The sequence below is a fragment of the Notamacropus eugenii genome, chromosome 3, assembly GCF_028372415.1.
Source record: "Notamacropus eugenii isolate mMacEug1 chromosome 3, mMacEug1.pri_v2, whole genome shotgun sequence".
Classification (NCBI taxonomy): Eukaryota; Metazoa; Chordata; class Mammalia; order Diprotodontia; family Macropodidae; genus Notamacropus; species Notamacropus eugenii.
The window spans coordinates 50,066,120-50,090,183 of NC_092874.1; the positions used below are offsets into that span (position 1 = coordinate 50,066,120).

Consider the following 24,064-nt stretch of genomic DNA (forward strand, 5'->3'; position numbering starts at 1 on the left):
CTACCCAGTGGTGAAATTTTCAAGGGACATCAATCAATCAATCATCAATTGATCAACATTTATTAAGTACTCTGATGTCTCAGGTGTTAAGATTTGGAGCCACTATGCCATATAAAAAAGTATTAATAGTCCCCAAAGATCACATCAATGCAAATCAAGACATCTTTAAGATGTCATCTTACTGCCTCTAAAATAGCAAAAATAATGAAAAATAAAAATGATCACTGTTACAAAGAGCCAGAACTAAGTGTAGGCAAGGTAGACAGCCCCTGAGGGGCTAACATGGAAAGGAGCACCATGAAGGATGCATTTATTATTAATTTGTTGTTCCCTCCTGGTTCATACATCCATCCCCGATTCTGGTTAATTGCTTCTTCCACTTCTTTGGGGTTAAGCCTATGACTCACTCAACACGTGAGTTCCTCCTGAATCATGTTATTGCAATTGTACAATACTGAGTTCTTAAAACATATGAGTGTCTGTATACATAAGTTTCAAGCAGAAAAAAGGGGAGTGCTTCATCACAAACTCTCAGAAATCTCTGTATGGTACTTAAATCAATAAAGCATTGATCTAACGCTTACTCTGTGCCAGGTGCAGTTGTAAGCTCTGGGAATACAGTTACAAACAAACAAGATAATCTTTACCCTCAAGGAGTTTATGTTCTGTTAAAGGTAGAGAACACAGGGTAAGCTGGAAGAATGGAAGGGCGTCATGGAAATAGGCAAGAAGGGACATAGAGACTTGATTCTGATTGTGATAAGGTAAAATCTCCCCAGATCCTGGTGGGGAGAGGGTAGGTGGAGATGAATGTGCTGGCCAAGTAGCATGGTGTAGAAATGGTGGCTGGGAAGATAGCATTCCTACACAGCTTTCCTTTTGGACCTCATCATGAAATTTACCATCTTGTGAAATGCATCAACCCTGAAATTCACACCTCATTAGTACCCCATGTCTGGGCGCTCCTCCCACTTCTGATCTGACAGGGTAGAGTGTAAACATCCTAGAGTTCTTTCCACAACTTCCATTTAAGGAGGTGGTATAAGGAGTCTATCCCATCATTTCCGATCCTGCTATACTCCTGCACTTAACTATGCACCCTTGATGAGACCTCTCCCCCCGCCCCAACTCAGCTTCTTTTTATTTGTTGTTTTCCCCACCCAGACTGTGAGCTCCTGTTGGTCAAGGACTGGTTTTTTTTTGCCTTTCTTTATATTTACAGAACTTATCACAGTGCCGAGCACATAGTAGGTACTTAATAAATATGTATTGTATAATACATATTGACCCACTATTTATTGATTATCCCATTCTCCTTATTTTGCCGCTCATTTCTCCACCCCCCTTTTTAGTCCAACTAGATTCTTTAAACTGAGAAGACTTAAACAGGACATATCCCTCTCATCCCCCAATCTCAAATTTCCTCTTTCTCCCCATCTAATTCCAAACCCTTCCACCCCCTGAGTTTGAGGATGTGTTGTATGGTGATATCGGGATTCTCAAGTGGTAGGTGTACCTGAGTTTAACTTATCTGGTGATAATATACTCAGATCATCTTCTTCCCTATTGTATCTGTTAAATTGCCTTCTCAGATTGTGTAGGTGACATAACACACCCTGGCCCTAATAGATATATTGTACTGTACTTTGTAATTTAAGAAAAGATCAGATGACAGAAGGAGGAAGAAGAAAAAGAGACTAATTGAGGATTAAGGAATCTGACCATTAAGAGATTAGATTTATTTTGCTGGACTCTGGCATAGCTTAACTCTTGATGGCAGTAGCTTGGGGGGAGGGAAGGCAGAGGCAGAGGTATGTAGTGTGTACTCTATACTGTGCTTTAATACTTCTTGGATCCATAATCTTACTGATGGGGACATTCTCTCCATAAGTGCAGATTGCAACCTGTCTGCACCTTCTCATCCTGTGAGATACTCATTTCTATTCTTCTGTAGAACCTCCACAAAAGATCCATTTAGCATATGCAGGCCTTCCTATATTTGGTGAGTTACAGTGTTGTACTCTGGCTACAGAGAGCCTTCACGTAATGTCCCCAATATGGATCCTGAATTCTCTAAGTCACTATTCTAGGGGAACATGAGCTCTGACAAAAATCTTCTGAACTGGAAAGATTCCTCAGGCATGGTCCCTGAGATGGACTGAGTCTGCTGTCTAATCAGCTAAGGACAGAGAGACTCATCACCAACATAATTAATCAACAATTATTTATTAAACACTTATGTGCCAGGCAGTAGGTATACAAATAAAAGGAATGAAACTATCCCTTCTTACAAAGAGTTTATATTCTAGAGGAAGAGAAAATTACATGTATTAAAGTATATTGCAGAATAAATATCTGGATTTTATATGAATAGGGAACTCTTGAGGAAGCTTTGTACCAGCACAGGGCAACACCTTTTCTCTGATGTAAAGTCAAAGAGAATTGCTTTGAGCAGTGAGTGTAACTTCTCCTGGATCACATAGCTTGTAGGTCTCCAAGACAGGACGAGGACCTTGGCCCCTGTGACTCTGAGGCTGACTTTCTCTCCACTACACAAGACGTCACCACAAACACAAGCCGCCAGTTGCTTGTTTCCCACAACATTCCCCAGTGGGGCTTGAACCAGATTAAAATGTAATTGGGAAATAGTGAACAAAACAAATAAAAGTTTGATATGAAATAAAATAAAGATAAGTCATAGATACTCTAAATATGTGGTTTTTGAAGTCAATCCATGGCCCACAGGGATCTCCATGTACAGTTTAATGGCCCCAGTCTTTATTTCAACTGAGGCAAATAGAGGTTAAGTGACTTGCCCAGGGTCACACAGTGTCTGAGGCTGAATCTGAACTCAAATCTCTATGTCTCCAAGCCTGGTGCACTACCCATCCATGTCTCTGCCTGCAAATCCAGGGCTCTTTTCCTTATGTCCCAGAAATGTGCCAATTTCCTTTTCTTAATAGTGAGATTTTTCAATCTTTCAATGTCTGTTTACAATCTGTTTCCTCTTTTGGAAAATGTCCATTCATATTCTTGACCATTTGACTCTTCTGCATTTTCACTCTCCTTTAAAGTCATACTCCAATAATGTATCATTATCACATAGTTGTGGTTAATCATTGTATTTTTCTGATAATTATTTTTATGTGATCAAATAAAGCCACCATAACCAAATACTTTTGTGATCTCATTAATTTGGATATTCCACCTATTGATTCATTCAGATCTTGGCACATCCATAAATGTCCATCTTGTCTAACTCTTATTCATACCTTTCATGAGTTTACCCCAGTGAAGTGAGCTGGGAACTTTCTTTCTCTTTTTTGACATTGTGAGACTACAAGGAGAATGCTCAGGTCTTCTACTGGTCATTTCTCACTCTCATCATCAGACCAATCTATCTTCTTCCCTGATCATAAATTTTCCTAATGAGAGCCTTTATTCCAGTTCTTATTTGTTATGTTTTTTTGCAGCTTGTCTCATACCCAACATGCATCTTTTCCTTGCCCTCTGTTATACTAACTTTTATATTCTTATATGACTCACATCCTACAATAGTGGTAGAACATTAGTATTAAAAGATGAGCTTTTGTTTCCAGGAATTTGAAATTATTTAACGGAGCTCTGTAAATTTCCTGAAGGCACTCCAGGGCACCTGAACTCCTTCTGCTTAATTCTGGGCCTAACCAGATATTCATTTGTACTGCCTGCCCAGGAGATCAACTGGCCGATCTGTTGATCTATTCATCCAACTCTCTACTGATCTATCTTGATCAACCTATGTAGATAGATACAGATGGGCTAAGAGACAGTAAGAGAATTCTTTAGGCTGTTCATTTAATGGCATGTAATAATCTGGTCACAGACATTTTTCATCCACTTGATCTTTCCTATGTGGATACTTAGGCCAAACTCTTGAATGCTTGTGGATCTCCTCCAGGAGGCTCTGCCATGTTCCACTTCTTGATGCAGCCAGCATAAAAAGGTCATCTGCAAAGAGGACGATCTGAAAACTTCACCATCCTAGGGAATTTCTCTTCAACTCAGATGGTAAATATACAATCTACTGTGAAATTTTGCTTTTAGTTTATGATCCCTGCCCAAATTTCTGGTATCTCTCCCTGCCTTTAAATGCCTTCTCAGCTGGGAGTTGTGTTGTCTCTTGCATGAATCTCTTCTCTAAGTTCTTGGTCCAGTCCAGTTGCTGTTCCTGCCTTTGTTCTTTTTAGTCTCATTTCTACCTCTTTGACAAGCACTTCTAGGATTAAGGCATCAGAACTCAAGCGCTGTGTCTCTACCTTCCCTGATGCAGAAAGCAGTTTGTTCTAAAAATCTTTGCAGATTTTTTCCATTTTTCTTCTTGTGGTTGTCCATGCTCTTTTTTATCCTTAAAAATCCTTGGGGTTACTTTGCTTAGCTAGATCCCTTATCAAGCTTTATTTAAACTGGTTCTACTCTTCGCTATTTACATTACTCTTCACTATTTACATTCACCTCACAATCATTGGAAGTGACTCTCCAAATCGTGGGAGGTTTTCCATCATGTACTAGACAGGTGCTCCCATGAAGACAATAGGCTTCTACTATTTGTCAGCCTGATTTTTCAATTCTTGTCTTTGATTAAAATATCACTGTATAAATTAATAGTTTATTTTCCTTTTTTTTTTAATTAAAAAACAATTTTCACTAGGATCTACAAGATACTCTACTTAGGAGCTTCATTTTTTTCCTTATGTGTGGTAAAAGTATTTGTTTATACAGTGTATGCATGTTAAGAAAGAAGAAAGAGTGTTAGCCTAGCTTCCTTTGGGTTCCAGGCTTGCTTCTACCACATAATTCTACCACATATTGCCTATAGTCAAATCAAGTCAACCAAAACTTACTTAAGTGCTCACTACTGCCAGGCACTATGGTAAGCACTGGGAAGACAAACACAAGCAGAAAAAAAAGGGAAGCTTGTATTTTAATGGGGAAAGATAACCCATGGTGGAGGTTGAAAAGAGGGGGCCGAGTGGAGGACAGTTAGAGGAAGCGCTGGGGAGGAGCCTGGAGAACAGTGAAGGCTGGGTGACCTAGGCCTCCAATCAGAAAAAATTCCTCAATGCAAACTCCCTACACTAATGAAATTACATATCTGGAACCCCTCCTCTTGAAAAAAGCAAGAGAAAGGTTCAGGCTCATCACACTCCATCAGAAAACACAATTTACAATGTTACTGAATGACCAAACACTGACAAAAGACATACCTGGTCTCCACGAGGTCCTGACTGTCGAAACCACCTCATCTCCTCTTCCAGCTTCATAACCATATTTCTCAAATCATTCTTTTCCTCAATTAATTGGCTGATATGTCCTGTCAGCTCAGCATTTTGTCTTAGTAAACTTTCAGTCAATGAGCTACAGGAAATGCCTGGTGATACTAAAGTGGGCTAGAAAGGAAAAAAAAAGTGACATGAAATCAGATCAACAACATATAAAAATAGTGACAAAAACACAATGTATGATCATATTCTTGGGAGCCGTTTAAAGTCTTATTACAACTTGGATGTTCTATAAACAAGGAAACTACTGCATTTTGTGAGAGGACAGATTATGCAATGTAAAGTCACATATAGGGATAAGGTGAACTGCTCTCAATTATCCATGCTCATGAGGAAGAGACAGGATATGAATAAGTCAAATTTCGGTCATTCTAAACCTTAACCACTAGTTTCTTTCATTATTATCCCAAACTAAACCTTTTAAACGATCAATAACAAACAAAAAAAGATGGCCTTAAGTTTCGCTTCCATTCTCTTCACGCTGCTCACTATTATTTCATCCAGAAAATCCCCCAAAGCTGTCTTAGCAGGAAGGCAAAGCAAGAGATGGATTACACTGCTATTTTCAAAAAATCTCTACCATTTTCTGACAAAATTGAAGTCCATATTGCTTTATAAATGGTTAAAAATTTCTTACCTCCCCCTGCTGGGAATATCCAGTAAACTTTTGTAATTGTAAAAGAATGTGATCAATATTTTTCTGGACCCAAATGAAAAAACAAAACCTCATGGCTTAATTCTACTAATTTGGGGAGTGTTAAACTCTGTAAATACAACAATCAGAACTAAAGCTCTTCTTCACATAATTCTCCCTTCTCACATTTTACCTTTAGGCTAAAAACTTTACATAATTTATTTTTAACTGTACTATATTTCTTAACCTTAAAAGCCTAAAGAAATGTTAGATATTATTAAGGAGAGTTTTGTTAAAAAATATATATAAGCTCAAGAAGACAGTACTTTTTTGGATGAATGAAAACTATTTCACTATTCAGATGTGACAACACAAAAATGTGTTGCATCTTAATAAGCAACTTTATCCAGGTTACAAATTCCTTCTTGGAAAGTCAAGAAGGTTTCTCGCACCTGCTGGAGGCTTTGCGGGTCAGCTGCTGTAGTTTTGATGAGCTGAGCTGCAGCTTTTGCCTAACAGTCTCTAGCTCATGAATATCCTCAGTTGTCCCACCCCCATTCATCTCAATCAGTGGGGGATAACTTGATTCTTTTTTTTCAGTTCCTTCAATTTTCTGCTGGAGAACTCAATTTCTTGTTCGATCACTGGATGAGTCCCATGTGGTTGGCTGACCAAAGGACCAAAAAGATAATAATTAATTACTGTACACCACCTAAGTTTTTTCTTAAATAAATACAAAAGCAATTTCCTTCCATTTTAAGTAAAGCTCTAATTAAAAATTTAAGTAGTTTGCTTCACTATTTTCAGATGTTAGTTTGCTTCACTATTTTCAGATGTTACCCAGTATCTAGTCAAACAAATTTTATGACCACATTCCACTCAAACATTCCATTCAAAATACATAGTTACAAAAACGAAAATCTATACCTCATTGAGATTTTGATAGGATACTCTTCCAGTTTCAAAATTCTCTCCCTTCTCTTGTTCTTGTTTCTGAAGTTCCTGTATAATTTCTTGTGATCTCTTCCTTTCAAGTTCTAATTTATAAATTTCTTGCCTTTTCTCTTCCAGCTGCCAATGGAGGTCTTCCATTTTTGACTGTAGCTCATGTATCTTTTTTAGTCCCTCAGTGTTGGCCTGTTGTTCTGTGAGCAACGTCTTCCTATGGATTTGTCTATCTTTCTCTACCTGCTGTCTCATTTGCAAAGAGTCCAGCTTATATTTTTCAATTGCACCGATCAGCTCCACTATGCGGTTGTGCTTTTCATACAGCTGTTTCTGCAGATCTCTGAGCACTGCTTCCCCTGATGTGGATGCCTTATCCTGTTCATGGTCATCATCATCATGAGCCTGAAGCTGTGCATCTAATTCTCTTTCCCTTTCAAGGGTCTCTTGCATTTCCAGGACTCGAATTTTCTCTGATTCAAGTAGTCCTTGAAGCTCTGACTTCTGGCTTCGCTCTTCTGATATCTGGGCATCATACAGAGCTCCCTGGGACACTATTTTCTGTTGCAAATCACTCAGGAGTTGTTTCTGCTATTCCAAAAGTTGATTTAATTGAACATTCCTTTGTTTCTGACCTTCCAGTGAATATTTTAGATCCTTGCACAAAATAAAATGAAGGAAGACGATATTGTTACTAACCAATTTCTGATCCTAATAACACATCTTTTTTTAAGATACCAGTCATCAGTGTTAATCCTGACAATGTAAGAACTGGGAAACAAAGGTAAAAATGATTCACCCCGTAAAGCTAATAAATCATTTTTCAAAGCCAAAGAATATAAGTTAAAAAACGTGGTAGGACAGAATTCTTTTGAGAACATTTTTTTTATCCTTCTAAAGAGAAGGAAACATACAGTGGATATGAATATATATCATTTCTCCCCTAAGAATGGAATGGAAGAACATTTATTAAGTGCACACCACAGCCTAAGCTCTGTGCTGGGAATAGGAGCAGAAAAGTGAGCAGCCTTGCTCTCCAGGAGCTCACACTCGAACGAGGAGAGACAACTCATAAAGAAGGTTCGGCTGCAGCGAGGATCCTGAGGCACATCAGCAGAGCTGATGTTTCAAGGTCCTTTGGGAATCAGAATCCTAGTGAGCAGGGCTTGGGTCAGCACCACTGGAAGATGGTCTCCTGGCAGTGCACTTGGATCTGTTTTTCCACTGCTAGGGACTGATGGTCTCTCATAACACTTCTAAATCAGTATACTAGAATTCTCTATTACTAGGATAATTTTCCTACCCCTTTTTAATGATAGATGTGAATGAATATGCTAAGGCTATCTTAGCGTATCAAGGCAGTGCAGTTTCTATTTTCCGACTGGACATGATAAACAAGGTTGATTATTTTCAGTTACCATCAATGTAATCAGGGTCAGATTCCACTCAACCAATGGAATCATATCATATATAATATAACTTAATTCAAGAATGATAATTCTGTTATGTGACTTCTCTGATGCAAAACTAACATGTTTTACTTTTTTGATGGTATACAGTTTAGATAAAATAATAAGTCAACATACTGTATGCTGCCCAACCTGTTGTGCCTAACAAAGACAGCTTTAGATGGCATGTTCCAAAAAGGCTTCTTACCCAAGCCAAGAAAACAATATAGAAGACTACAAACAGTGTAAAAGGAAAGGCCACAAAAAAAATCAGAAGTGAAAGTTGTGAAATGATACAGAACAAGCAAGCTTTAGAAGATAAGACAGAAGAGGTTACCGCTCCATCATTCTGCAGAGGTGGGAGATTCCAAGTGTTGCACTCTGTGCTTACTTTCAGAGTTTTTCAATGTATTAATCAGTTATGATGATTTTTCCTCTTTGAAAATACTATTTGCTATGTGAGATGGTTCACAGAGAGGGAGTGGATTTCTGGGGGAATCCATCATAATATTAAAAAAAACCCAACCCCAAACTGTATCAATAAAAACTTATTTTAAAAAATGTTCAGGATCATTTAAAGATGAAAAGGAGCATACCTCAAGTTCTTCTCTTTCCCTTTCTTCACTACGTTCCAACTTGGCTTTTTCCTTCTCCAAAGCCCACTGAAGCTCTCTGGTTTCTTTCTGTTCATTGGCTAATGTATCATTTAACAAATGTACTTTTTCTGTTTTTTCTTTGGCTTCCATCCTAAAACAGAAACAGAAATGATCTTTAAAAAACAATATTTTGTCACGGCATTATACCAAGAAGGAAAATGCATCCTCCCCAGAGAAGCTACCTGTTGGCTTGGTGCCTACTGTCAAAGCTCAAATACGGACCATTTAATAACCTAATCATAGGGAAGGTTCTTGACTATTTATACCTTGTGGCTCATTTCAGTTGTTTCACATATTATTCCCTTCATGCTCTCCCATGTCTGGAACGCATCTCTTCCTCATGTGTGCTTTGCAGAATCACAACCTTCCTTCCAAGCACAGTTTAGGCACCATTTTCTGCAGGAGGCCTTCTCTGGTCTCTTCCCTCTTTGTATCTACTTTGTCCATATCTTACAGTGAATAATCTGTAGACAAGTTGTTTCTCCTGAGAGGATGCGAACTTTTTAAGGGCAGGGACTATTTGATGTGTGTCTCTAGCACCTAGAATTGTGCCTGGTGTATAACAGATACTGAGTAAATGCTTATTACGGTTGAAGATGACCTATTCAAGGAGCAATACCGGCTAACTACTGTCAAGTTATCATTTATTAACGTAGACAATACAACATGTAATGAAACTTTATACATTTCTTTAAAGTGCAATTTACTACAGTTGCAAATACACATTTTTTCCTGAGTATGGTAAATAACCATTATATAGCTATATATTTTCCTGCAATTTTTCAAAATAATGAGTTTTTCTTTAGGGATCCAAATTTCACTGATATTTATAAAAATGTCTATGTTTTATATAAAATACCACCTTTTAAAAAATGTACATATAGGAACTAATCCCCACCCATACTAATCAATTCATCCCAAATAGGTCATAATGATTACCTTCAGTTACTTTTTAAAAGAAAGATAAAAAATAAATAGCTTTCCTAACACCAAACCAATGTATGAAGCTGGGGCTAGAAAAGACTCCTGGATTCAGGATTAGGAAAAACTACTAACGCTATGTTAGGTGAAACTGTTCACAGAAATTCTATTTCAGCATACAATCTTTTCATTTCTTTCTTTTTTTTTTTTTTAGTATTGCCTTTCTCAGTACATGGTATCCATTGGCTCTAATGTTCTGCACTGTAAGTCTTCCCAAATGTAATTACAGAAAAATAGTCAAGATTTAGGAAGTCCCCAAGATTTCGTGCATCACGCTATTGTCAAACAAGCTCTAGGAAGACAGAGAATTTGGTATGTATAGCATCAGACATCCATACTGATTATTAGTGAGGTCATTCTGGGTGCATATCAGTGTAAGTGGAAAGGATGGGAGCACAGATGCCCAATCAAACAGAAAACTGACAGAAGGAAGCCCAGCACACCTGAAAGCTTCTAACTCCTTCAGGTGTTTGTGTTGGGCTTTGAGCGTCGTTTCGAGCTCCAGCCTGGCCTGTGTCCGCTCATCCTGGAGGTCAGCAGCCCTCACTCTCTCAGAACAGAGCTCTTCCTGTAGTTCGGCTGCTTTTTCCTTCAGTGCGCTCAGCTCCACCTGCATCTCCAGGATCTGAGCCTGCTTCTGCTGCATGTTGTGTTCTAAAAGTTCTAGAAAAGAACACACTAATATCTGTGAGACACCTGCTTAATTGCTTTTAGGAATAACTGTGTCACAGCATTACTTAATTTACAGGTCTGGTCTCTTCTATTTCATTAGCTTTATACTATTATTTACACTTTAAATTTTGTACCACTTCAATATTTTATTAGACACATGTGAAATAACAATGATCTGGGATTACTGGGTGAAATCTACCGCTCAACATTAAGAAAGTTCCCCATGTTATACTGAAACACCAGGAAGATTATATGGCTATAGAACAAATTTATGACAGGATACTCAAAATGAACACAAGTCAATTTATTAAACATACAACATTTCAAATAGAAATCATCTTTTAAAGTTTAAAATAATAATGTGAATAAAAGAATCTTTATTTTTTTCCATTCACCTACAAATTTGATTAACTTATGCTCACAATCCTTAACCTTGTACTCCATAAATAAGTTGCCATCTACGCAAAGTACTTGCATGGATTATCCATTTAACTAATGCTACAATTTTCAGTTTTAGTCGACTATTTCTTTTTTCAGTGCAGCGCCATTTTGTAGACAATTTCTGTGAACTTTACTATGATTCTGTAGAAGTTAAATCCAAATCTGTGCTTTTGTTCACGATACTTTCTTTAAAAACAAAAACACAAAACACACAAAAATTTGTAGCATGACATCAAAGTTGAAAAGAAAATGAATTTTTAAAATCCCTACCTAATTTAGAATGAAATACCTTAATAAAAATGGTGTTAGGAGACAGAAGCAACACTAGCTTTTTGGCTACTAATGCTATATAAAACTCATATGTATTTGTCTACATTTTGAGGAACAAAATTTGACTTGTGATATATATATATGTGTGTGCGTGTGTATATGTATATATACATACACGTATATAAGCAATAACATGTCATGCATAAACAGTATTTTAATGAATACCAATAAAAACTTCAAAAATAAATTCTGCAATAATAAAGCAATGGTCAATTAAATTTATGTTTAGATAAAAGGTACTTGTAAAATAAAGCATGAATTTGGTTCTATTATTGAACTCACTTTCATCTCCATTCTTAGTGGCAGATAGATAGATGGCTCAATAAATACCAACACATACATATGAATTTCATGTCACAGTAATGTAGATTCTGTTCTACACTGGAAAAGGCTGACAGGGCTGGCAAATTACTTTCAACAAGTGTGGATATAATCTGAGTCAGATTTCACTTTACTCTCTCTGACTTCATTCACCAATTTGCCACAAGAATCGCTACAAGAATCACTACAGGAATAGCTACAGGAATCGCCAGATCCCACTTTCAAGATGACGCCGTGCACCAAGTGCAGGGAGGGCAGTTGGGTGGCATTATGCTACTGTCTTTGACAAGTACTTTTTTGTCGGGGAGGAGACACTGACTTTAGCTGAGGTATATGGAAATCAATAAAATTAGAGACTCATACGTTTAAATAACAACATGACTGTGCTCATTGATCTAACGTAAAATCATCTTCAGTTTATTTTTTTCCCTAGAAATGAAGGGTACAGAATCTAAATGAATATATCTGGATTATCTATATGCTACTTAAAAAACATTTTTCGTGGATCTGAAAGGAATCTAAATCTATTTAAAGGAATACTTTAAATTTTGTACAATGATAGCACAAATTCTATTACCACACATGATTAAGATTAGATGTGAAATCTTTGTTTAAAGTAACAACTGTTTAAATCCCTGAATCCTTCTTTCGTGCGGCCATCAAGTGAAATGTGGAGAAGGAAACTTATTTATTATCTCATCCTGCATAGATGCAAAACAGGGAAAGGTGCTGACTTTACTCAGTAGCTTTAGTGTCATTTTCAATGAAATATTTATTCACTGGTAAATTTTTTGAAGCAAATACGCATTATTTTAATACTAATAAAATTGCTTTGGCTTTGATTTTGGATAGCTCTCTAAGAATAATACTAAAGTTTGAGTAATAGGAAATTTTCATTAACTGAGAAAAGGACAAAAAAGATTAAAATCAGGACTGTAAATACATACTTACATATATAGGCAAGCACACACGACACTACAACATACCTTGGCTTTGTGAATCACTCTCTTCTTCTCTCTTCATGGTCATTTTTTCAGTATTTATTTGAGCCCGTAATGGTTGGATTTCGCTCAACAAGCTTCTTCTGTCTGCACTCTGAATATACTCCATGGCAGCTCTGCATTTAATGACCTATTTAGAAAGTGATGTAAAAATCCATAAACTGTATCCAACAGTGAGCTCCTTAGGGAAGGGAATACATATTATTATTCCAATCTACTTCTCCCATTATCTAGCACAGTGTTCTTTATAATGCATATGCTTCATGTTTGTTTAAATGCTTAATTGAAAAGACTATCAAACTAATTAAGAAGCCTCTCACTAAAAAAGACAGCACAAAATACTAACAACTTTAGGACTATGGGTTTCTGGTGTGTTTCCCCTTTCACACAGGAGTGGTTCTTAACAGTACTATGGCAATCAATGTCTTTTGCAGCAGTTTCTTTCAGTACCTGATCTTGTAATCTTTGCTCCAACAGATTCACCAATCCATGGACATCTCTCATAGGGAGAGCTGTCAAATCTGTCTTACGTATGGCTAGCAGAATGTTTTGAACTTCTAGATAGAATTGCTGAAAGGCATGCACAAATTCACTTTGCCAATCTGGAGGATTCTCATGGGACTGAGAACTCTCATTAAGCTAAAAAAATATAAAATAATGTCAACTTTCAAGGCAGGGCATTTTTCATATGTTCTAAAAATGATCACATATTCATAATTTTAAAATGACAAATATTTAAACAAGCACTTCCAAAAATTGCACTTTTCAAGTATGAAATTTGCAGCAACTTTTACCAACATGAAGGACAAATCTTACTTGAGAAAACAGGGCTCACTGGAAAGATTTTTAAAATTCTGAAAATTCGTATGCTTGCATTATATTTTTGGTGTACCTCAGTTTCCCTTTGCACCTGCATTTTGGCAATTAAATCCACATCAGATGAGATTACGTTGAGGTAGATTTCTCTATCTTCCAGACAAAATGCAGAAGTTTGCTCAGTAAAACAGGCATCTCCTTCACTGAAATGTGGCTCAGTAAGAGCTAGCACTTGCACACCCTCATCATGGACCTCTCTCAGCAACTCCTGTAAAACAAACCCCAAAACCAAAGTGTTGAAATTGTATTCCTGTACTGGACAACTGAAGAATGAAACAGAAAAAGAAAGTGGTATCTGTGTTTCTCTCTAAGGAAAATCAAGCAGGGAATGGCATGCTATGCTTGCTGGGGGCTGAGTGGCATACACTGAGATCTCTAAAAGAGAAGGCCAGCGCAGCACTCAGCCGACCCCTCTTCCTACCAGCATGCTCCTGCTTCATTCAGCACATTGTCTTTTCGAAGCTGCACAGTGGCTATAAGTGCACAGGATATGGCTTTTGGGTCTGTAAAATCTATCCTTATTGCTGCTTTAATCATTATCAAAAAGGCAATAAGCTCTCTCCTGGGATCACAATTCTATGAGTCTCCTTACATAATGTAGTACTTATACCTCCTAATACACCACTGTCTCTAACACAGAAAGGATTTAATCTGATAGAAAGATATCAATTTATTAATACCTTTAGCATCTCTGGAGTTAAGGAATTTTCACGTTCTTCCCTTGGAGTGTCTTCAATATCAAATTCCTGGCTTTGTTGAAGACCGATACCTTGACTCCAATCTAATCCAGAGTCTAAAATAAATAAAAATAATTATTTAGTACGAATAAAAGCATTATAAATTTTATTTATTTAAATTATAAAAATGAAAGGAATTTTCACATAACAGACAAAAAGATTTCGAATATGCTATTGTGGAAAATGTAACAAAATAAAATTCTATCATGACTTACCACTAGAACACATTTCTCTACTTTGATAAAAGTCAGAGTGTATTGATCCAGGAACTGAAACTACCTATATTGGACAGAACAAACACATTTGAAAGAAGAGCTATTATTGTCTTGCCCAGTAAATAAAAATATCAGCTGGTATGTCTACATGTATGTATGTAAATGAAAAAGAATCTATCACTATTGCTGTAAGGCAGTTATTTTAAATGCACTTTATCTTTCTATCTTTTCTTTCTTTTGCTGTTGGACTTTGCTGGCAATATATAGAAATGCTGATAATTTATCTGGGTTTATTTTATATCCTGCAACTTTGCTAAAGTTGTTAATTATTTCAAATAGCTTTTTAGTTGATTCTCTAGGACTCTCTAAGTATACCACCATATCATAAGCAAAGAGGGAGAGTTTTGTTTCCTCACTATTCTAATTCCTTCAGTTTCTTTCCCTTTTCTTATTTCATGTGATATATCTTCAAAAAATGTTTGTTGAATGGAATTTTAAACTTTAACTGCTGAAGTAAAAACAGTATCCAGAAAATGGCACCAAAAGCTAAGCCCATACCTATATGTGGTATGTAGGTATATTTTACGACTCTTTTCCAAATAGCTCTAATTGCTCTTCAAAGTTAATAATCTATATACTTATTATACATAAACATAATAATATTAGGTGATATTTACACACTGTGATTATCTTCATCTTACAGATGAGGAAATTATGGCTCAGTGAGATTAAGTGACTTACCCAGGATCACAAAGCTCTTAAATGTCTGAGGACAGACTCCAATCTAAGTCTTCCTGACTCCGAGTCTCCACTATGATATGCTGTCATCAATAACTCTCACAGAGACATTTTCATTATACGTAAGCATTGTGTGTATACGTACATGTGTATGTATACGTGTGTGTGTGTGTGTGTGTGTGTGTGTGTGTTAGAATTCCACGAAGAAACATGAGAAAACCAAACATTAAGAAATGCTAGAATGCTGCTGCAATGATCAGAGATGGGCAGGTGGGAGATATAGCGATAAATAAAAAAGTACTTAGTACGTAAAAAGCATTAAGTAAAGTTTGAATAACGTAGAAGCCCAAAGGGAATGGAAATATATCAGGAATTCTAGAGGCCTAGAAAGTAAGAAATATTTGAAATCTATTTGCTATCTCCTTGTAGCAAATAGTCCAACATTTCTGCTCTTTACAATTCCAGCTCTACAACTTATTTCAGGTAGGAGTCAATGTAAGATAACTACACCTTCTTATCAGCTGTAACTTCAAGCTGCTTCTGAAGGTCTGTAATATGGTCATTTTGTCTACCAATTTCTAATTTTTTCTCCTGTATCATCTGGGTAAACTTCCCAAATACCTGATGATGGTCCTTTGTAGAGCTATCTTCAAATTCTTGTACAGCAAAACCGAGTCTTTCCGTTTCATCCTGTTGACGAACAATAAAACACAATGGCTGGGGTTAGAATGGCATTTTCTGAATGATGTTCCAACCAAAGATTATGTAAATTAGAATGTCAAAATGCACAAGAAAAAAATGTGGAAGAAACAATGATAATGCTGGGTTTACAAAGAGTTTAGCAACAATCCTATATCCATTTAACTGAAGCTGAAACAGAGACTTCTGGGCCCCCAGTCAAGCAGCTGCTCAGTGTCACAGCCAGAATCTGAACCCTTGCATCCTAGCTCCAAACCTAACGCTCTCTACAGTGCACCACATCATCATCCCACACTGCTGCTCACATAGATGGCTACTTGGTTTAAAAAAAAAAATGTGGTTAAATGCCTTCTTAAGCACTTTGCACTGACATAGTGTTCATGTATAACGTGTAATGGATCCGCATCTGTGCTTCCACGTCACAGCCCAGCTGTAACTGATGTCTCCCTGCAGCATTCACCTGGAGAAACCTCTTCTCCTGCTCGAGGTCCTCAAGGTGCGCCCTGCGCTCCTTCTTCTCTATTTCCAGCTGCATGTGCAGTTGCTGAAGTTCTTCATTTTTGTTTTCCAGCTCCTCTCTAAATTGCTCCAATTGTTCCTCTAAGTTCGTGATCTGCATGGTCAAAATGACAAACAGAAACGGAAGAAAGAAGTTCTTTAGACACAATGTTGATTTCCTAAGAGATCCTGTGGAAAAGATGTACGAACAGTGTTCAAAATTATATCTTGAGTTTAGACATGACTGGGTGCTAAGAAACAAATAAAATATGGGGGCTGGACCAGGAGGCTAGATCCCTCCTGGTTCTAATATTGTGCAATTGAAAAAAATCACTATAGTTTTCAGGCAACAATTCTAGTGCACAGATTATTTTTAAAAAGAAGTTAAAAAAGACTCTCCTATTGCATGACAAACTAAGCACTTTTAAGCTACTAAGTCCAGAGCAGATAAAATTGAGCACAGGCACCTCATGACCTTGTGACAGAGGCGCTACCCTTTCCTCATTTTTATAAATTTGGAAACTGAGGCTGAGTTGTATAATATTAGGTGCTCACAATAGTCCTGTAAGAAGGCTAGGACATGTACAATTACCTTATTGCAGATAACAAAACTAAGTCAGTCAGTTAAAGAGATTCGAAAGTCACACAGACTAAAACCCAGGTCCTTCATCCCCCAGGGCCCAGTGCTCTCTCTACTACGCCACATATCCCATGGTTGCCAGATGAACCTTCCTCAAGTCAATCTGTTCAAAAGCCTGACCAGATCATGGAACGAGGTCCAAGCACCTTATCACGGTTTTCACAACCCTCCATGACATGCTCTGTCTCCCAACAGTTCCCTTCTTCTCCACTCAATGCTCCATCTAGACCAGATGACTTAGTATCCTCTTCCTATGCCTTTGCTTGACTATTTCCTGTTCAGGATTCTCTTTCCCCCTTTACCTACCTATCAAAATCCTGCCCATTCTTTCATGTCAAACAATCAATGAACGTCTGCTCTCTGTTAGGCCTTGGGAATACAAATGCCATGAATAAAACAGCCCTTCTCACCAGCCTCTTTGAAGCTGTCCTTGATACCAGTGGACACTGACCCTCCTCCACTGGCACTTTCTTGATGAGACTGAAAAGTTTTTAGAGTACATTATTGTTATGAGTGTAACTGTCTTGTGCTTCCAACAACATGCTATTTGCCCCTCGGAGAACATTACTGAAAGTCAGCCAACATTTATTAAGCACTTCTACACTGAAAAAGATGCTGGATTAGGTGCTGCCACTGTATCTTCTTTGTTGCCATAGCCCCTGTGATTTCTAGCACAATTACTTTGCAAATAATAGGAACTCAATAAATATTTGCTTAACTCAATTTAGAGTTGAAATATAGTTCTTTCTGTGATAAGGGATAAGAATATGATTGCACGTTTTAAAATTTTAATGAGATGAAACATTTTAAGCACTGTAAAAAAATAGAACTACATATTTTAGAAAACTATTAAGATTACAAAGGAAAAATAAACATAATTCGGATTTTAACTTCTAACACAAAAGAAGAGGTGTAAATTTTTATTGCTCTGTTACTATGATTTTGATTTCTACTTTAGAATGAAGAAATTATTAGTAGAGCAGTCCTTTAATGGTCAAAATACAGGCCACCAGAGGATATAGCTAAAACCCCTAAAAAGAGGTCGAAAGGTGAGAAACTGAAGGCTAGAAGGGCCTTCAAAGATCATCTAATTCAACTTCCTCATTTTGCAAATGAACTAACAGGCTCATCGAAGTGAAATGATTTGCCCAAAGTTATAGAGGTAAGTGGAAGAGCTGGAAGTGTATTTTTGCTTCATATCATTTTGCTTCATATCTAGCTCTCTTTCTGCCACACAAAGTTTTTTCTGTTTTATCATTAGTAAGGACAGCCAGAGATCTGTTTACCACTCCTTCTCTATCCCTGCCCCAGCATGAAGTGGCTTGCAGCTTGGAATTGGGTTTCCTGAAAGGAGGCTCCTTGGATGGACAGCGTGAGTACATCAGAGAGGTCTGCACCGTCCTTTCCTCCACATTTTCACCAGGGAGAAGGTGATCCACCTAACCCTCACTCCTTTCCAACAGCCTCAGCATGAACTCTTAAGGGTAGCTGAGTGCTTTCTTAGCACTGCCTCATTTATTTTGTGTTTCAGCTCCCTATTCATCAACATTCTGTCCTTTCCTGAGGGGTCATTCCTCTTGGCAGAGAAAACAGAAGAAAACTCAAGTTGAAAAGTTCTGTTTTCTCTTATGATCTCAAGTCACCCTGAGCACTGGTCCTCTTCTTTTATCTGCCTCTTTCTTCTAATACAACTTCAAAAAAAAAAAAAAAAGAACCCACTGCCAAACAACTTTTTTTTTCAAGAACCTTAAGTCAGCCTCTCAGATTGTTTTGAGTTTTAGTGTTTCTGATAATATTTTCTTAGCATCTCTTTCTGACTGGTTTTCTTATAAATTATTTCTAATTCACTTGGGACTATCAATAAACATCAATTTTAAATTTTTAAAAATCATGTTTCTTTATCCCAAGTGGTCTTTCTCTCTCAGAAAGAAAAAAATATACTGAATACATACTGAAAAAAAATTAGAAAATTACTGTATTTTTATTACATAAATAAATTGTGGAAGTTCAATCATGAGATAGTTTAGGAAGGGGTGAGGAGTAGGGATATTCACATAGTAAAGATACTGTTAAAGTAAGTTCACAGAAAAGACAAATACTACTTATTAAAAAAAATCACAATTTCTAAGCAAAACCTATTGCTGCACAGTGATGTATCTTTAAGAAGGCAAATTAAAATTTTTTAGTTAACATGCTGAAGTATTTTAGACAAAATCTCTTAAGTTCAACTGATGTTTTCAAAATAATAAAATAATTAAAATATCAATTTTTAAAATTAAGAATTTTTAAACCTCTTTCTCCTTTCTATCTAAAGCTTCTCATTCTGCCTGTAACTGTACTTCGAACGGCAGTGCCGTTCCAGTGCCCAGAACAGTGTTTTGAGCACTGCGTGTACTAAATATTTGTTAAATTCAAAACTGGTTATTTCCTCATCCTGTGAACCTACCATGCTAGATTTAGAAATCTAGAAAACCACAAAGGTCATAAAGGCTATCCCCTTTATGTTACAGATAAGGGAACTGAGGACAGAAGGATGAAATGTCTTTCCCAAGGTTATACTGGTAATTAATAGGAGAAACAGAATTGCAGAATTGAGGTAGGAATAGGAGCAGAAAATCCATCAGTCCAAAATAATAATACAACTAGATAAAGAAATCAACTTCTAGTACGCTGAGAGCCGTAAGCAGCAAGAAATATCTCTGAATGTCTATGGTTTGTCCTTGGTCTCAGCCCGTAGAGTAAGCCACGCTGTCAAAAGGAAACTGACGAGGCAAAGTGGAAGAATTTGCTCTAATACATTCTCTACCAGTGATCACCTTTAAGTTACTTAACAAAAAAAAAAAAAACCAAAACAATCCATTCCTTAAACCATAGTAAGGAGATGGGAGCTACTTCTACAATGGTCAGAAAACTGACCATCTAAGCAGTTGGTCTTCGAACACAAGTATTGTCTCCTAAGAATCTTTCACTCTACAAATTTATGTGAGTTGAAACCATCACTATCTCTAAAATAATCAAATATTCTATAGATTTAAGTAGCTCACAGGTATCAATTTCTTGATTTCTAGATTCATCATTAGATCACCATAAGGTGACCTTATTACCTAGAAATGCTTTTTTTAAAAAAAAATCGATCCTGGTTAGGCAGTAATATGTATCATCCTACTTGTAACTTCCATATCATTCTATAATAATTTTCATTAATTAGATTAATGTTCACAGTATTACAGTTGGCAAAATATAAACTGTCAAATGTTTCCTCTGGCTTTATCTGAACATATAAACTGTTTTCATTAGTTAGTTTTTAATGTTTTTTGGATCCAATATAACAATTACAGAAAATTAGGATAATTTAATTTGTCTATTTAAAATCTACCTGAAAAATAAGTTACAAGCCCTAATGAGAATAACTTGAAAAAGGTTAATTTTATTCTTCTTTTCAGAATGTTCATTTATATTTTTGTAAAGAACAAAAATATTTTCTAATTGAGGTTTTTCCCTCTTCTAGCTTAATCACACATGAATCAGTAAACAAACCTGTTCAGATTTCAGAGGACTGAGTTCCTGCCGAAGCTGGTCATTTCCACTCTGTGCAATAGCTAAAGATGATGTTAACGACTCATTAGCCAACTGGTCAGTCACAGAGTCCATGGGAGCCAAAAGAGAATTCTTCTCAGGCTTCACCAATTCTTGCTCGCTTTCTTTTCTAATATTCATCTCTATGATCTTTGCCCCTTCATCAAAGTCTTTATTTATTTTAAGTACAGGAGCTGCAAAATCTTTATTTCCCTGTGTTTGAATACCATCTTTAAAATTGCATGGCTTAAGTTTTAACTCATCCATGTGTTCTGCTCGACTATGGCCAACTATGATTTCTAGCTCTTTGCATCTTTTTAAAACTTGTTCCTTCTCTTGCTTTAGAGATTTCACTTCCTCACTTAAGTGATTAATTTCACTATGTTTCTGCTTGAACTGTTCAGAAAGATCTGACAGTCTCTCTGACAGTTCTAATTTCTCTTGCTGGGTCACCTCAAGTTTCTCCATAAGTTCTGTAGTATCTTTCTCAACAACTTCACCCATTTCAGAAATTTCTGCTGTGAAAGACTTGTCATCTTTACAACTTTCACAATCTGCACTTTTAGTTTTCACTAAAAGAACTGGCTTACTTTTCTGTAAATGATAAAGCTCATCAGTAAGAGCCTTTAGCTTCATTTCATATTCTACTTCCTGTTTGCTTTTACTGTCCTCTAAATCAGATCTTACCTTTAGAAGATAAGCATATTCTTCTCTTAACTCCTGGTAATTTGTCTCAAAGTTTTTTTCAGCAAATGAGTATGTATTCCTTTGCCTCTCAATCTCTTCGTTTAGCTGTGTGCACTGTTTTGTGAGTTTTTCATTTTCTTCTAGGACTATATCAATTTTTTTTTGCCACTCACATTCTTCAGATTTGGGCTTAACTGAATCTATGAAAATAAAACCTTCTTCTTTGCTAATGGGAGAATATATTTTCAACATGTCTTCTAGAGTTTTCTTTTCATTTTTAAGAATGGTATGTTCAGTTTCAAGTTGTGTAAATTTTTCTTGAAGGTCATCTTCTTTCTCCTTTATTTGCCTCTCCAAAAATTCTGTTTTCAGTTGTAACTCTTGCACTTCTTGTTCCAGTGTGCCCTTTTCCTTTTCTTCCTGTCTGAGTACTTCAATCTCTTTCTGAAGCTCCTTAATCTGAAGAGTCATTTCTTCTGATTTTGAATTTACAAGAGACTGCTGGAAATCTTTCAGCTTTGAAATTTCTAAAAATAATTGATTCTGCTTCGTTATTAAATTGTCTTTTTCAAATTGGATGCTTTCCATCTCATGACTCATTTCCTTCTGTAATTCCTCTATCTGTTGTTTATCGTGAACACTTAAGTTATCTTTCAGTTTTTCTATGTTCATTTCATGCTCAATTTCTAAGCCTTCCCGGAGTCTAGTTAGTTCCTCTTCGTGGCTGAATAGCAGCTGAGTTCGCAGTCTTTCTAATTCAGCTTCCCGAGAGTCAACCATTCTATCGAAAACAGCGTTCTTTTCTTTCTCTAGCATTTCAAGCTTTATCTTGTAATTGCTGACTTCGGCCTCATGCTTTAACTCTAAGTCCTTCCTGAATTCAGACGCAGACACGATCTGGGCTTTCAAATCTGCCACACCGCTAAGCAATTTGTGTGCTTCGTTAAGTTCATCTTCTTGTTCAGCTATTGTCTGTCGAGCTCTTTGAACCTGCTCCCTAGAAAAGCTTAATTCTTCAAAAAGGTCTTCAAGTTGACTCTGCAAAATAGATTTTGCTCTTGAAATTATTTCTAACTCCTTGCTTATTTTTTCCTTTTGAGAAATAGCATCTTGAAGTTTTAGATTCAATTCAGTAATTGCCATATTCATTAACTGTATTTGATTTTCATTTACTGGAATACCTGGACATGTTTTTAAAGCATTTTCCAGTTCTCCTTTATGTTGTGCATTAAGTTCATCGAGTTCAAACAGATGCTGTTTTATTAACTCTTGTTTCATCTGCACAATCTGCTGCCCATACATTTCATCTAACTCTACTCGGAGTTTCTCCAATTTCTGCTGAGTCTGTATTTCCATTCTTTGTACCGTCTCAGTTTCAAGTTGACTTTCCTTACGACTTTTCTTCTGAAGTTCTTCAACAGTCCCCATTAATTGTTTTATTTCACCAGAACGCTGTCTTTCTTTTTGTTCAGAATTCGCTAATTCTAGTCTTATATTACTTATTTCTTTGTCCTTTTCTACAATCTGTTCTTTGAAATCCCCCAGTAATTTATCAGTAGCAATGAGTTTATCCTTCAGCTCAACTGAGTTTTCTTCTTCTTCTACTAGTTTTATTTTTAACTCTTCCATGACTGAATCTTTTTCCTCTAATTCCTTTTTACTTGAATCTTTTTGTTCCTTCTGAAAATAAGAGAGAGAATCTTTAATTGATGGCAACTTAGCACATAGCTTCAGAACTCTGTCATCTAGGTTTGATAGTAAAGCATTCTCCTTTCATTTTATAGTATACTAATTGCCTTAAATAATGTGATTTGTATATAACAGGTTTAAAATTGATAAACTTTTATTTTGAAGTTTCTTAAAAGATCAACAATGTGCATACACATCTATTATTCAGTTAGGAAGGGGGTCAATAAGCATAACCATGAAGAAGATCTGTATTCTGCATGACTACTAATGACAAAATCTACTACTGACCTAGATCTTGCTGGTAAACCAGAGGTGATTCATCGGAAAAGGATGGAGAAAAAGTGTATTCACAGATGCCTGATGCCTTGCCAGTACGGCGGAACTAGAAGCCACCTAATACAGCAAAACTCCAAGCCAAATCTGGGACAACTATCATATTCTGGCTTGGCAATCCAACCTCAAAATTCTGGTTTCAATGGAAATTTGGAGACAGGGATGAACTTTTTCCTGACTCCAGCTCAGGACTCAAGTTGTAGAGTCATGGATAAGGAGAACTATGCCTGATAAGAACTGATGACATCATGGTTTATGGACTATGAGCCACTTGTTGAGTTGGACTACTACTTATGTAGTTTACCTATCAAAAATGTTGATCTTGTTAAGTGATGTATCTCTTCTGCATTTATTAATTTTATACAGTAAACTCATTAAATCAATACTAGTTAACTGAGAATAGTTCAAGATGTGATATAACCACTATACTATGAACATTTATAGTACCTGCTATGTGCCAGTGCCAGGCACTATGTATGCTAAGCACTTTACAAATATTATCTCCTTTGATAGTAAAATACTTGGAACAGTCAGTGCCTGGCACATAGTATTATTGTTGGGCTGATTAGTCATGTACGCACTTCATAAATATGTGTTAAGCAAATTAATCCCCAAAGCTACCTACA

The 24,064-nt window shown here is 36.6% G+C and overlaps 1 protein-coding gene and 1 long non-coding RNA gene across 5 annotated transcripts in view; one reads left to right on the plus strand and one right to left on the minus strand.

The window, feature by feature from the left end:
- Positions 1–24,064, plus strand: part of LOC140530919 (uncharacterized) — a 949,813-nt gene that overhangs the window by 569,586 nt on the left and 356,163 nt on the right. The gene's annotated exons all lie outside the window — the stretch shown is intronic.
- The window catches only part of LOC140531016 (A-kinase anchor protein 9-like), a 102,884-nt gene that overhangs the window by 30,716 nt on the left and 48,104 nt on the right, over positions 1–24,064 (minus strand). The window contains exons 9-20 of the mRNA XM_072650218.1: positions 20,691–23,096; positions 16,476–16,628; positions 15,827–16,006; positions 14,579–14,642; positions 14,307–14,419; positions 13,643–13,834; positions 12,736–12,880; positions 10,429–10,648; positions 8,945–9,095; positions 6,883–7,557; positions 6,408–6,622; positions 5,247–5,429 (exon numbers count right to left, since the gene is read on the minus strand). Coding sequence (XP_072506319.1) covers positions 7,492–7,557; positions 8,945–9,095; positions 10,429–10,648; positions 12,736–12,880; positions 13,643–13,834; positions 14,307–14,419; positions 14,579–14,642; positions 15,827–16,006; positions 16,476–16,628; positions 20,691–23,096 — 3,690 coding nt within the window. The 3' untranslated portion in view covers positions 5,247–5,429; positions 6,408–6,622; positions 6,883–7,491. The remainder of the gene's footprint in view (positions 1–5,246; positions 5,430–6,407; positions 6,623–6,882; positions 7,558–8,944; positions 9,096–10,428; positions 10,649–12,735; positions 12,881–13,642; positions 13,835–14,306; positions 14,420–14,578; positions 14,643–15,826; positions 16,007–16,475; positions 16,629–20,690; positions 23,097–24,064) is intronic.